Raw genomic sequence first — 15593 nt, forward strand, 5'->3', positions numbered from 1 at the left:
TGTTGTGCTGTCACACAGAGGACAGGGCTGAACAATTGTGCTGGTTGATGTTTTTATGATGTGTTTCAGAGGTCAGTCAATAAAAATAAAAAAACTAGTTTTTACAGTGTTTGTATTTCTTTGCACAGTAGCAAAAGTTAAAGGACTTTAATGACACACAGAAACCAGATCTTGTGCTTAAACAAATATGAAACGGTACAGGACTTTTACAAAAATAGAATTATAACAATTCAATATTTTGAAAAGAGTACAGGTATGGATATGCATTCACAACACTCACACTTATAAATGTATCATAACTCTTCTTCCTTTTGACTTCTTTACTGTGTTCTGGACTTCTGTGTGTAAAGTGCATTAAACTAAGTTCACACTTTGCATAATCACGTAAACAGAATAGGCAAACACAAAAAGCTAGTTTAGTATCTTTTTTGGTCCATATGGTTAAATATACTTCACTTTTTTTAAATGGACGAAAAATTGAGAATGTGAAACTTTAAGCATGATATATATCTTCTAATTCACATTATTATAAAAAGGGTTAGTTCACCCAAAATTGAATTGTGTCATTACAAATTAAGATTTTTTTTTTAACCCCCATTGAAAGCAACAAAATTACCACATCAAAGGTCAGTAAAGGTACTAAAGACATTGTTAAATCGTCCAAAATTAAACAAAAATAACGACTTTATACTGAGCCAGTGTTCTGATGTAGAGCCTGAGCGTAGGAGACTGACAGGGTAGAAAATAAATGGTTGAATAAAGTCATTTTTTGTTTTGATTTTGCAAACAAGAAGTATTCTTGTCGCTTCATAAAATTAAGGTTGAACCACTGTAGTCACATGAACTATTTTAATGGCGTCTTAAGTACCTTTCTGTGCTTTCAATGGGGGATAAAAAAAAAACCCTCTTGGATTTCATCAAAAATATCTTATGTATTCCGAAGATAAACAAAGGTCTTATGGGTGTGGAACGACATGAGGGTGAGTACTTACTGACAGAAATGTAATTTTTGGGTGAACCAACCCTTTAATACCACCTTGGTCACGCTGGTACATTTTAGATGATTTGTATTTAACCGTCGGCAGTTACCCTTTACTACAATAATATTTAACGTTATTAGAAAAACAAAAACTCGGATAAGTCTTTAAAAATAAAATAAAAATCAGACTACGCTTAGTCAATCAAACACATTTAAATGTGGAAATAATAAAAAGGCACAAGCAAAACTCCAGTAGACAAAAACAGCTAGCTGATGAGATAGCTAGCCTCTGCAAAATAAATAAATAAATAGCTGAGATTGGAATGATTATTCAGTTATATACAAACAGCTGCTTCCTGAATACAACATCATTTAACCTGCCAAAACCAGTTGTAAAAGACTTATTGCACAGTTAGTACCAGTTAGGCACACAGATGGCAATGAACTAACCGATATCGTCCCAAGCAGGCACTTGCTCGGGAAAACAGGAGAAAAACATTCTCTCAACGCTATTTATATAATGAAGATCTAAATAAATACTCTGCATCTGTTCTAAAGATAAACATACAAATTATCATTTGGGCCAACAACTCCAGATATTAAGAACAAATGCTCTAGTAACCATTAATGTGTTTGGCCCACATTCATTGCAAAGCTAATGCATTTAAGGAAGCAAAGACATTAAACAAATGTCGTTTAACCAGTTTTTGGTTTGTTGGCACAGAACAGTCACATGACAAATGCCCAAGTAGCAGTTCAAGTCTCTCGACCGATCAGCTGAAGTTGGTCTTGCGAAGGTGCCTATTGGGAATTTCAATCGCGCTGACCTGGAGAGGCCAAGAGCCGCCCATGATGCCTGCCTGAATGGCCACCCCGGTCACCACAGCCAGGTCAGGGTCGACGGAGGTGTTTGGGTCCTTCCCAAAGTACTGACTGATGAGCTGTCTAATGCGGGGGATCCTCGTAGATCCTCCGACCAGGACAATCTCATCCACCTCCTCTTTCTCTAGATGGCCCTCTGTGAGGACGGTTTCGATAGGTGCCAGAATCTTCTGGAAGAGATCCGCATTGAGCTCCTCGAAGAGTTCCCGCGTCAGCTTCTCCTGAAACATGACTTTTTCCTCTTGTGCTCCATTCTCTCCTGTTGTCTGCAGGTGAAGAGGAACTTGGAGATGAACTTGAGGGTCCTGGGTGAGGTTGAGTTTGGCGGCCTCTACAGCATGTCGGAGAAGGTGGATGTCTTCTTTAAGAGTAGGGGGTACGCCGTACTGCTGCCGCACTCGCTCCATGGAGTACTGCAACAAACGCTGGGTGAAATCCTGCCCTCCAAGCTTGTTATTACCTATGGAAATAAAGACCATGTGTTATTCACGTGCTGAAACAGGATGAGGGTTGTGCACCTGATGTGGCACCATTTCCATGTGTGTTAGTTAAATGTCAGTGTCAGGTTTCAATGAGAGTGTATTACAAAAAGCTTGTAACCTAAATACCCACTGAGGTCAAACCACTGAGCCTGGGGGAAAAAAACGTGTGTTAAATAAAAAGTGCATAACCAGGTTACCTACCTCCACATTCTAGACAATGAATATCAATAATTTTCCATAAATCATTTGTGATGATTGGAAAAGTATTGAAATAAAAACCTTTTAGAGAGAACACACTCGAAACAAAATAACTAGGCAACTGTAGAACGAAGCTTAACTAGAAAAAACTTTGACAAGAAATTAAAGCTGCATGACATTTAATTCTGTATACCCACACAGGATTTTCTATAGGTTTTTTATTGAAAGAACAGTTTTCTATATAAAGTGTTTTAATTATGCATGGTATTATGGCTCACTCCCCTCAATCAATGCATTTGGCCATGAAGAAATGACGTGACAAGCTCATTGGCTGCCACTTCTGTAGATACGCTAGTAGCATAGTGTTGTTTGGCGACGCGAAGAGCAAAAAAATTAAACAACACACGCAACGCACTTATTATTGTTCTTTACCAGTTTCATGTTTTTGTTGGACAGGTCTAATGTTGAAGTTCTCTCTGTTCCCCCTATGTTTCCCCTTAGGTTACTGGTAGGGTTAGACAGTCCATAGGAAACATAGGGGGAACAGACTTAGACACAACACAGGTAAGGGAATTAATTATTGTTGACAAAAAACTATGTTTTATAAAGTGATATTCCTCACATTTTATCCTTTAAACCATTTTTAAGATAAGGGATGAGTCAAAAGTATAAACTATTATATATCGCATATATAATAGTTTGAGCAAAAATGGCAGGCACCAATGCAAATTCACTGTTTGGCAGTAGGTGGCGCTTATGGAAAAGTAGTGTGCTTATATAACACTATTAGGTTATGAACAGTGTTGCCAGATTGGGAATGTCCAATTATCGTACCAGAAGCTCAAAATTATCGTATTTGGAAGAAAATTATCGTACACGACTTTTTAGTTTAGGTAAATTAATAACTAATGATTTTTACAATGTAAAGAATCAATACTGAACTAACTTAAGCTGGACAATCACGCTATTTTAGCTGCTGTACAGCCAAAAATTATGTTCCCTCAATCTCTGTAAAGCTATACTTTGACACAATCTGCATTGTAAAAAGCACTGTATAAATTAAGGTGACATGACGAGTCAAACGTACAGAATACAGCTATTTATCTAAAGACCAACAACTTTTTGACATGAACTGCAAATTACCACAATGCATAATTAGGCGTACGCGTACTTAAGTGGGAAACAAACATCTGACCAAGAGCCGTTAAATATGGTCGCAGGAGATCAGAGATCGTTCAGTGACTTGATACTCACTGCTCATGGGTTAGATTTAGAAACAGTGGTTTAAGTCCTAATCTTTGTTTTTCTACGGCTCTGATCTGACCTAAGCGCCGCGGCAGGAACGTTAACTTGTGTTCATGAGAGAGAGAGAGTCATTCTCCACGATGATTGGCCGAGAAGACGTAACATGAGATGAGATGGAAGACGTGCCACAAAGTTCAAGTTAGGATCCACACAGCTAGATCAATGAGCTGGTTAGAACTACCATCATTTTAAGCGTCACAAAATACTGAAATTATCGTACATTATGGGATTTTTTTCATTATTGATCGTACAGAGGTCAAAATTATCATACAAATACGATAATTATCGTACACTGGTTATGAATAAGTGTGGTGTAAGTGCAAAATTAGTTAAAACAAAAGACTCAAAATAAGCTAATATAAAATATTTTGATTGATCAGCCAATCTCAATGCCATAGTCATTAATGTGGATAGACATCCGCTGAATTCAATATTAATGTGGAAATTTGCAAAATTGCTTGCCAGCTAGGGCCATCCCAAGCATGGTGCCGGGCCCAGTGCGAGTTAGAGGAAGTGGGGCCCCCCCTCAGTCTGTTCGCGATACGCCAAGCAATCCTGCCAATTAATAGCCACACAAATATAGACGGGTTTCAGTGCAACGTCATCACAGAGATACGCGTGCAACTAGGGGGCTAAAGCAATTGTCTCACCATTACTGAGAGTTAATATCTTAATATAATCGGCTTCTAAAGTAATTGATGCTATCCATTTCCTCACTGCCACACATCTAGCTAGCTGTCACAAGTCTCATGTCTTGTACATTATGTTTACAGTAATATAATTTTAGGATAGAAAGGCTCAACAACCAACAAAACCAGGTAAGTTCATAGGGTATATCAGGTTTTTATGATTAGCGAACTTAGTTGAACAATTACATTCGAGACCTGATGACTAACATTATAACTTAGCCTACTAGTCAGCTAACGTTTTACATAATGTTATATTAATATGCAAATGAAACAAACAATCTAACTCTGAAATGCCAGTTTATTATTGAGTCAACAAGAATTAACAAACAATGTGAAATCTACGTTAATTACAATGGTTGATTAACATTACAATCTTCTACAGGTGTTATTCGGAGTTCTGCATAACGTTACATGCCAAGAACTGCAAGTACTGTTTAAAAACGATATAATATTCTTTGTGGGGTTCATTAATGGTGATAAATAATTCGGCAGAACAGATGTTGTAGGGTACACAGAGATTTGCATCCACCTCTTTTCTTAGCATAAATGACTGTTACTTCCCGTGAGGTGCATGCAGAACTTGGGGCATTTAAAAACGTGAAAAAGCTTAACGTGGCTTAATTTACTAAGACAGCGTTATTAACAAACCAAACTTAGTAAACACCTTAATAATAAAGCATACTATGTACAGAAAAGCAGATGAGCCCATAAATATGAACGCGACACATTTAAGCATTTTCCTCCCATAAAGAAAACGCTTAATGTGGCTTAATGTACAAGACAGTGACATTAAAAGACTAAACTTAGTAAACACTATACTAATAAAGCATACTATACAGAAACATTGGTTTGTGCAGAATTTTATATTTTAATATCACTATCTTTTAATATTAGTATGCTACATTAAGCGACGATAAGCTTTTTCTTTATAACAGTTTTCTATGGGAGGAAAACGCTTAATGCGTAATTGAACAAATTTAATTCATATTCTGCGCTCAACTGCTTTTATGTACGTAGTATGGTGTATTAGTATGATGTTTACTGAATTTGGTCTGTTAATATCACTGTCTTAGTACATTAAGCCATGGTTTTTCTGGCATAAGACTCCTTAGCAGTTTTGCCCCCTGAATGCGCACGCATCCAGCATTGTTTGTATACAGGAAACCCGTCTATATATCTACCATAGTAAAAATCTCTTTTGACAGATGCTCACCTGCCATTGCTCTGGTGAGGAACATGCCACCCTGCTTATTGAGAAGTGACACATCTAGTGTTCCTCCTCCCAGATCCACCACCAGCACATTAAACACTTCTGCCTTATGAAGTCCATAAGCCATTGCGGCCGCCGTGGGCTCGTTGATCACCCGCAGAATGTCCAGCCCTGGATAAAGAGGAGATACAAAGTGATTGATCATTCAACTATTATAGATTTTAACCAGAACATTATCAACAGGCTACTTATAATGATATTAGTTGTCACTGACAAAAGGTGAGGTCACATTAGCGGAATTTCAGCAAAATGTTATGTGTAAAAAAAGATCCATTGTCAATAGCATAGAAATACATTAAAAACATTAAATAAAGAAGCGAGAAGTAAACTGACCAGCTAGGTTAGCAGCTCTTATGGTGTAGTTTCTTTGCCTCTCATCAAACTCTGCCGGTACTGATATGACGGCTTTACTAATAGGAACTCCCAGTTGCTTCTCCGCAATCTTTCTCATTTTGAGGAGAAGACGGGATCCGATGAATTCAGGAGTAACTGTGAAGGTGCCGTTTGTAGAGACTAGGAATTCTGCACTCCCATTGTTGAATATCACCTGTAAAATAGTAAAAAAAATAATGTCAGAGATAATTCAATAATAATGACAGAACATATGAAACATATGAAATGTGTACCTTAAACGGGTATCGTGCACCCTCTCTCTCTAAACTCTCTTTGTCAAAAATCTTCCCTATAAATCTCTTGCCGTCGTAGATTGTGTTTTGAGGATTTATGTCAGACAATTCCTGGCCCTCGTGTCCAGAAAAGACGCCAGTAGGGGTGAACGACACCACACTCGGGATGCTTTTGCGACCTTTGTCATCTTCAATAACCTCAATCTCGCCTGTGCCAGGGTGAAACACTCCCACAGAGCAGAATGTGGTCCCAAGATCTAACCCGATGACCCTGGGCTTCGGAGGAGGCAGGTACTGCTGTCCCAGATATCCCGCTAGGAATAAAGCCAGGATTACAGAACCTGTAGGGACATAAAAAAATATATTTATATGACTGGTGAAAAGAAAAGAATGGTAAAATCAGGCAATTAGCTCTCTTTACTGTGTTACAGTATCAAATGGCAATAGCAAGATTTTTGATATGTATGGTTACCATATGTTTATTCTGTTCATAAGCATTTCAAAGGATAACATGATATATGTCCAAAAACATGGTATGTAGGGATAAAAACATGGCAAAGACCAGTGTCTTTTGGTACAGTGCCTATCTAAACAATATTCCATACAACGTTAAGTTGATGTCCAACAATGCTGTCTTTAGCTAACTAGGTTGAGACAGTCGCGGTCACATTCTGTAGTATAAAGAACGAAAGTCTTTAAATTGCTTGTAAAAGTAATCCGCTGATGTTTGATGCTGACTGCTTTGTCACAAGGTAGAAAAGATAACCATCTGTCCGATTGGGTTAAAATCAAATTAGTTATCCACGTACAATCATATTTGAGACTATACGTACATTTGGGACTTGCCAGGTGCGTCAGTTCTGTTTCTAGCTAACGGCTACACGAAGGGTTATTCTGTTAATTTTGACATATATCTTGTCGGGTACATTAGTTCAAAACACTCACCTATTATTGACATTTCTCCAGCCATGTCTCCGGCACAGTCTGTTACGGATAACTGTACAAGAGATGTTCATTCAGTATCTGCGCCGACAGTACGAACATATACACGTCAACCCTATACGAGCTGTTGGTCTTATGGGGGTTGTAGTTCTTTTCATCAGCCTCGTTGTTCCAACGTGAGAGGAATTATGTATGCTGTTGACTACATTTCCCAAAATGCATTTTGAAACGCAAGAGGACTTTTGCACAATTTCATACGTCCACGCCACCTCGTATTTACCGGAATCTTGAAATGATAACACGTGATGTTGTATTCGGAGCTGTTCACCGTCCTTTCCATGGCACCACCATCATCAACGCCTAAATGAATCTACAGAGGTCAGGTGGTACAGCGGCTACGTGGTACATCTGGGCGCTTTCAGAAAACTCCCAGCTTACAAACAAGCTGTAATTACGAGCTCTACGAGGACGTGAACGCTTTTTACGAGCCAGAATCTCGTAGTTACAGTAATTACGATATGTGAACGCACCGGAGCTGTGTCCCTTCAGGGGCTGCGCACGTTCGGAGTTCATTGAAAGGGGTGGGGCTTTGGAGTGGAGGGTTGCCAGGTCTACAATGTACACAACTTATGCATTTCATTTTTAAGTTACATCACAAAAATAAGCTGTACAGAAAGGCTGTTTCATTGACAAAGTGACATTTAAATAATATTTATATGTATATTATATTTATATTAAATGTACCCATTGTATGCACTGTATTCTGTTCTTGAGAAAACGGGGAAAAGCGGCCTTTGAAGTGCGATTCACCACGGCGCGAGGAGGGCTGACGTAATCAATATTTTCTACTAAAAAAAAAAAGCACAACAGATCTATTTTAACTGCAAATGCAATTCATAAAAAAATAATAAAAATTTAAATATCTTGGTATATAATGACACCATAAATGCATTAACTTTTGAGTTTTTAAACTCAGTGGAGTAGATAGGAACTGTCTTAAAAAAAAAAAAAGGCTGTGTATTAGTAATTATTATAAATCACTAAAAAATAAATCAGGAGACCTGTTACCATAATGCAAAAAATGCATGGTTGCAATTTAAACATTCAAATTTATTGTTTTAAAGGTGCTAAAGAGGATCTTTTCATCGACTGAGAAACCAAAGACTGTTAGTGAGTTTTTGAAATGAGCGCATGCGTAAGAACAACCCCCCTCCTTCACAGCTCATTTCAAGGGAACGCCTCCCAAAACTCGTGCACAAGTATTGGAACACGAGTGTTTACCACCGGCATTCGCTGTGTCGTGTTAGTGGATTCATTATGTCGGACTCACTGCAGGTAACTCATAATCTGCAGTTGTTACTCCTGTCTCCTGACAAAAACATTACATGCAGCGCCTGTGGAGTGTGGAAAGTTACTGTCTCTCACAAGGAACGTCATGGCAGTGATTGACAATCCAGAGGGCCAATCGTTTATGTGATGATCGCGTAAACGATTGGCTGATGTTTTTAAGGGCCTACCTCGTGCACAGATGATGTATATTAATATTATTCCTTTCAGTGCACCTAATAAATAGTCTTTTATCAGTTAGTAAAGACAGTTTCAAGTAATATTGCAAAAATGTATAAAACAAAACATCCTCTTTAGCACCTTTAATTAAACCTTTTAAAGGTGAAGTTTGTAAATTTTAGTGGAATCTAGCAGAGAGGTTGCAAACTGAAACTAACGGCGTGCACCCCTTGCACCCCTCCCTTTCGGAGAAGCTACGGTGGCCGACATGTCGTCATCTGAGAGAGCAATGAGGTTTCTTCTTTCTTCTAACAAAGTCTCTGCTTCTCATAAACCAGACAACTACTACTACTACTACTACTACTACTACTTTGTGCATAGTCTACGTAGTGACAATGCAAGCTGCCTCTAAAAACAAGAACAATTTAAAAAAAACAATTTAGAGACAAAATGCACTTTTAGAGTGTTTGTTTAAGGCGTAATGGCGACTTGACATGGAGGGGGGACCCACAGTGTATGAGATAGCAATAGCTCATTCTAAGGTAATAAAAACATAACGGTTCATTATGAAATCCGAGAGGTATATGACTCGTCCATTGACAGTAATTTAACCAACACTTTCAAGGTCCAGAAAGGAACTAAAGACATCGTTAAAACAGTCGATGTGACTGCAGTGGTTCAGTATTGGCAAAAGCTGTTCATGTGAGCAGCAGGACTCATGCACGTGATGCTAATGCAGGAGCCGGCCAATAATGAGTCGACGTTCTGTTGTAAAACCTGGAAGCTCTGGACATAAACTGTGTAAGAGAATGACACAGAAGAGAAGACATTGTTGATTAAAGTCGTTATTTTTTTATAATTATTTTTTGCGTTCAAAAAGTATTCTTGTTGCTTCATAATATTAAGGTTGAACCACTGCAGTCAAGTCGACCTTTTTAACGATGTCTTTCCTTTCTGGACCTTGAAAGTGTTAATTATCTTGCTGTCAATGGAGGCCTCACTGAGACATCGGATTTAATTTAATCAAAAATATCTTAATTTGTGTTCCGAAGGTCTTACAGGTGTGGAACGACATGAGCGTGACAGAATTTTCATTTTTGGGTGTACTAACCCTTTAAGGCTTTAGTAGTGCTAATATTTAGCACAAGTTTTCAAACTGCATTGCCTATGTAAGGCTGGAAGCTTACGCTGCTATTTTGAACCAATAATCGGAAACAAAAAGCAGTTGAAGGATGACGTGTATAATTAGGTTATTTATCTGATTCCAATATAATTAATCTGACTCCATTAAAGTTGTTGGGTTTTTTTTTACATCTTATTCATTAAAGGTAAAAGTCTTTCTTTGAATTGATAGGAAAACGTTTAGATAATGAAAGTTACAATCAATTTAGTTTTCAACATTATCAGTTACAAAAGGAAAGATTCTTAAAACCTTTAAAGCAGGCAAAGTTATTTATTATGTTACATATTTAAATATACAGACAGTACAATGGAACAAAATACTGTATAGAAAACTTAATTGTAACAAATAATGGTGTGGAAGGGGTTAAAGCCTTTCTCCCTGAAAATCAGTTACCTTTCCTTCTTATACCCTGAGAAAAGCATTGTTATACATGAGTGGAATACCAACACCAAAACCAACTGACAGGAAACCACAAGATATGGCAAATGGGTGGTGATCAAGAGGGGGAGAAGTACATTAGCATACTCTCCTCAATACATGTTTAAGCAATACCTAGATTGTACATTAGGATACTTCAATGTCTCCAATAATTACACTACCATTCAGGTCAGTTTATAAGCTGTCAGATGAGACCAAACATGACATAGTTAGTTAGAAAACACTAGTAGATAAATAGCATGTAGTTGAAAGCATATATGCCATGTGAAGCAAATGGTACAGATGAGGTGTGTTGAGGTGTAAACGACTCTGTCTCTCCAAACAGAACCATCCTGTGCCTGGAGTGTCCCAACAGTCCTCAATCAGCATATTGATGAATCCCTCGCACTAGATAGGCATTAGCATACTGTGATGATAAAGGCCATTGTGCCATGTTTAATTCACATGTATTCCTTTTTAAAGGGATTTCTGAAGTACTGGGGCAATAAATATTTCTACCCATATTTGCTCAGCCCTACACCTACACGCTAAAAAATGCTGGGTTGTTTCAACCCAAATTTGGGTCAAATATGGACAAACCCATCCGTTGGTTTAAAATCAATAGCCAATGAACTGTAATGATTTTCACTTCATTTAATCTTTTATGTTACTTTTTGTATCTAACTACTCAGGCAGTATCGTATGACCTTATCTCTGGACAGATCTTTCATGGTGACGTTTCCTGCAGTGATCGAGTCGGGGTCTGAGGCCAAACTGTGTGCAAGTCTTCTCAAGCCTAATGAAAGCCTTGTCATGAACATTCATCTGGTTCATGGTGTAGAGCACTTTACTGCTGCAGGAGAAAGCTGAGGAAGAGTTTCATCGCTGCTTTGACTTCAAGGTCTGCCATCAAAATGTGCACAAGATAATGACTATACAATCAAACATGTTAGTTTCACCATAATGCATCTAGTTTTTGTGACGGCAGGTTTTGAATACAGGATATTATTTCTCATCAGGCTCCTCTGGTCGAAGTAGAATCAGTGCAGAAAATGAAGGTCGACCTTCAGGGAGAGACTTTCAAGATGACTGAAGAGAGAAAAGTAATGTTTAAGCCTTACCATCCTCTGACCTTTATCCAGACTGAGAAACCCATCTATATTCCAGGACAGACAGGTGAGCGGGGAATGTTTCAAAGGCTAAACCTCAGTAAATAATGCTGGTGTCACTGACATCTAAACCCTGATCACAATATTGATTGTAAGCATTGTCCTTCACATAGGAGCTGAAGACGTTAAAAGTTTTTTTTTTTAAATACGCATTTCTATTTTACAGTGAACTTCAGAGTTGTTACCATGGATACAAAGTTTGCACCCATTGATCAGCAGGTATGATGTGTTTATCTTTATCTTTATTGCCCTCATTTTCTCTTGCATTGTTGAATACATGTTTAATAAATAAACACATTTTCGGCTTTTAATCTTTAATTACTATTTGCTCTTTTACAGTATAGTACAGTGGTTCTTGAGGTAAGAACACAACATCTTCTGTACAGTTGTAACAAATGCACATTTTAAATCTTATTTACACTATAGAAATTCTGTTATATTTGCAATTATTGGGTTTTCAGTATGTCTTCACCGACAGTCAGGATATATGTAGCTGACTCTAACTAAATATCTGCACTGTGTCTTTGGTATTAAACAGGATAGTCGAGGTAACCGGATTGGTCAGTGGACAAATGTTTCTTCAACAAGGTGGATTTTGCAGCGTTCTTATGAATTAAACCCAGAGGCCCGTCAAGGCATGTACAAACTGAAGGCTTTCACATGGAATTTGAACACCAATTGTATTCGCAGACCTAACGCAACTGGCTCTGACTGGACGCGTTTGAGCGCGATCAGTCATAAGTATCAATTTACATTCATAATCGGTCTTACACTTAAAGTCGCGCACACACTTAGTGGATTCATTATGTCGGACTCACCGCAGGTAACTCATAATCTGCAGTTGTTACTCCTGTCTCCTGACAAAAACATTGCATGCGGCGCCTGTGGAGTGTGGAAAGTTACTGGAGCGCGCAAACATCCTCTTTAGCACCTTTAATATCTAATTTGACTACTAATAATTCTAATTTCTCCGTATTGACTTCTAGTTTTGCCTAAGTTTGAAGTTACTGTAAAAAGCCCAAATAAAGTCAGCGTTGAAGAAGAGGAACTGATAATTGAGGTTTGTAGAAAGTGAGTGGTCTATTTCATTTTATGCATTAGAGGGTTAGTTCACCCAAAAATAAAAATTCTGTCATTTATTAATCACCCTCATTTCATTCTTCACTCGTAAGATCTTCGTTCATCTTCGGAACACAAATTAAGATATTTTTGATGAAATCAGATAGCTGTCTGACTTCTCAATTGAACAACTTAACCACTTAAACTGCTATGCAGTTTTCATCCAGCGCTTCCAGGTTCTATATATTGGCCGAAGCTGTTCATGTGAGCAGCACAAAGCATGCGTGTGATGCTGACACAGGAGCCGGCCAATAATGAGTCAACGTTCTGACGTGGAACCCGGAAGTGCTGGACATAAACTGCATAACAGAATGACACAGAAGGGAACATATTGTTGAATAAAGTTATTTTTGTTTTGCTTTTGCGCACAACAAATTATTCTCGTTGCTTTATGAAATTAAGTTTGAACCACTGCAGTCACATCGATCTGACTTTTCCCATGTTTAAGTGCTATAATCAGGTCTCTGATGCATCTACCAGCACAGAAAATGTGAAAAAGGACAAACCAGTAACTTTGTTTTGGTAAGCCTTTCTCTGCAAGCATGAGACAAATCGAGCCGTTCTGATTTCGTTCCCCTTGTGACGTAGGAAGGGGATCTTATTATAATATTACCGCCCCCTGAATCTGTATGTTTCCACCCATGGCACCGCCATTGTTTTTGCAAACACTGTTACTGGAGTGCAGCATCAGCAGCTGTCCCGCAGTTTAGCTACAACCCTGAACAAACACACTTGAATGTCTTCAGGATTACTAAAGCTACGTGAAGGAAGGTGAGCTGTGTCAGAGCAAAATTCTGCAGGATAGCAGCATTCAAGAACGACCGTCCCCAAGCTCATCCCTGCCAAAAAATCCAGCTAAAACCAGCCTAAGCAGGTTGGCTGGTCTTAGCTGGTTTTCACGATTTCACACTTACAAATAAGTCAGGTAAATTAATTGGTAAAAGTATTTGGCACGCTGTCCGGGGGGAGGGCTCCGAGCTCGGTAATCGGCCCGAACATAGAGTACTAGCATTGTTTCTTACTGCATTCCATTTCGTTATTTTCATTTTTAACCCAAAAATGCGTGTAGTGTTACGTAACGGTGGTGTATCAAACACACGACGAGGAAGAGTAAAGTTAAATAAGTCTTTACTTGATAATCCACAGGGAGAAACACAGAATCCAGAGCAGAACATACACCAACACATCTTACATGAAACAAGACCCAACAAAGACACACCAACAGAACTGAACTAATACACATACGAATTAACTGAAATGACTAACAGCTGTGATGATGATGATGATGAGTGTCCATAGTAACAGATTGTGGCGGGAAACTCAAACAAAGAAACACGTGACAGAAAAACAAACAAACTGACAGTTCATGTGGCATGTGGATGTGACATATCCTCGCACCGTTGAGAAGAGATGGAGAGATGCTGATGTAGAAGGTGGACGGCCTACTGGGAGGAGGCAGGAAACAAAAGTCCAAGGTGGAGAAGATGGTGGAGTGATCCAGGGTGGAGCCTTGAGCAGAGGCAGATGTTGCATGCTGACCCAGGCCACAGCTGAGACTGTGTCCTATGGCAGTGGCGCAGGATGGAGGAGCCATGGAGAGATGTTCACTGGCGCCACCATGGGAACGACTGGAGGCGTCGGAGACACCGATGAAGGAGCTCACCGTGAAGCCAGAGAGCCAATATAGTGGAGGGACTCCAAAGATCTAGGCGGCCGCGTCGTAGCCGCAGTGACGACCCCCCGAGATGGTGGTATAGAGCTCCGGAGGGCTGAAGTCGAGCAGGAGCGACTGAGGGTGGAGGCGGAGCCTGAGGGAGGGAGGAGCTGGCTGAAGACAAAGGGTTGAAGGGCCGGAGAGCAGCGACCGGCCCGTAAGTCCGTAGTGATGCCCAACCCAGGTGGAGCCGACGTACTGAGGGAGTCCTGCAAGGTTGAAAGTCAGATGATCTTTGCCAACATCGAGGGAGGAAGGAGCGTAGTTGCAGGAGTTGGGACGACAGATCAAGGAGGACTGGAGCATGCAGAGGCAGAGGGCGAAGCAAAGGGCTTCTCACAGCCATGAAGAGATGACTCCCAGAGGACCCGAGGTGTAGCCTCACCACTGAGAGGAAGCACTGAGGGACTGATGGGAGGCATTGATGATGGGACAACAGGATTAGCTGGGGATTGAGGCAAAAACTGTGGAGCAGAGGAAAGTCCAAAAAACAAAACAGAGTCCATGGTGTGTTGGAGAAGTAGTGGATGAGGGAGGCTGGGAGGGAGCACAGGAGACACAGGGCTGGACGGAACCAGCGGGGGGACGGACAGTTCAGGGCTGGACGGAACCAAACAGTTTGAAACATAACAGACAGACTCGGGGGGGTAACAGAGGGCATAACAAAACAACCTCTCCATCATCAAAAAAAAATTCTCCCAGAGTAGTGGCCGAACACTCACTCTCAGTGGCGGCGGGGGGGTGGTCGGGGCTTCTTTCCATCCCGTCGAACTCCACCAAGACTCCCTCAGCGATGGTTGAGGCAGCCGGTTCACACACCTGGTCAGGCACGCGTCGCTCAGGCTCCGTGGCGATGTTCAGCTCGGTCACTCTTGTGTGTGCTGACTTGTACATCGCGGCGGAGTGGCTCTCGTTGCCTGCGGTGGGCTCGGGCTGTCGATCCCCTCAGTCGAGGTGTTGTTGGCTGGGCACTGGGTAGCTAGTGGAGCTGGTGTCATCGTCGACGATGTTCACTGTGAGCGGCGAATCACAGGACACCAGCACCCACTCGACATATTCCAACACACCAACAGAACTAAACTACACATACGAATTAACTCAAATGACTATCA

General features: G+C 40.1%; 1 protein-coding gene across 1 annotated transcript in view; it reads right to left on the reverse strand.

The window, feature by feature from the left end:
• The window catches only part of hspa13 (heat shock protein 70 family, member 13), an 8904-nt gene extending 974 nt beyond the window's left edge, over positions 1 to 7930 (reverse strand). Inside the window, exons 1-5 of the mRNA XM_067366222.1 lie at positions 7377 to 7930; positions 6432 to 6772; positions 6139 to 6352; positions 5749 to 5916; positions 1 to 2321 (exon numbers count right to left, since the gene is read on the reverse strand). The exon at positions 1 to 2321 is cut by the window's left edge and continues 974 nt beyond it. Coding sequence (XP_067222323.1) covers positions 1753 to 2321; positions 5749 to 5916; positions 6139 to 6352; positions 6432 to 6772; positions 7377 to 7401 — 1317 coding nt within the window. The 5' untranslated portion in view covers positions 7402 to 7930 and the 3' untranslated portion in view covers positions 1 to 1752. The remainder of the gene's footprint in view (positions 2322 to 5748; positions 5917 to 6138; positions 6353 to 6431; positions 6773 to 7376) is intronic.
• Between the last annotated feature and the right edge of the window lie 7663 nt (positions 7931 to 15593).

This window comes from Chanodichthys erythropterus, chromosome 17 (assembly GCF_024489055.1).
Source record: "Chanodichthys erythropterus isolate Z2021 chromosome 17, ASM2448905v1, whole genome shotgun sequence".
Taxonomy (NCBI): Eukaryota; Metazoa; Chordata; class Actinopteri; order Cypriniformes; family Xenocyprididae; genus Chanodichthys; species Chanodichthys erythropterus.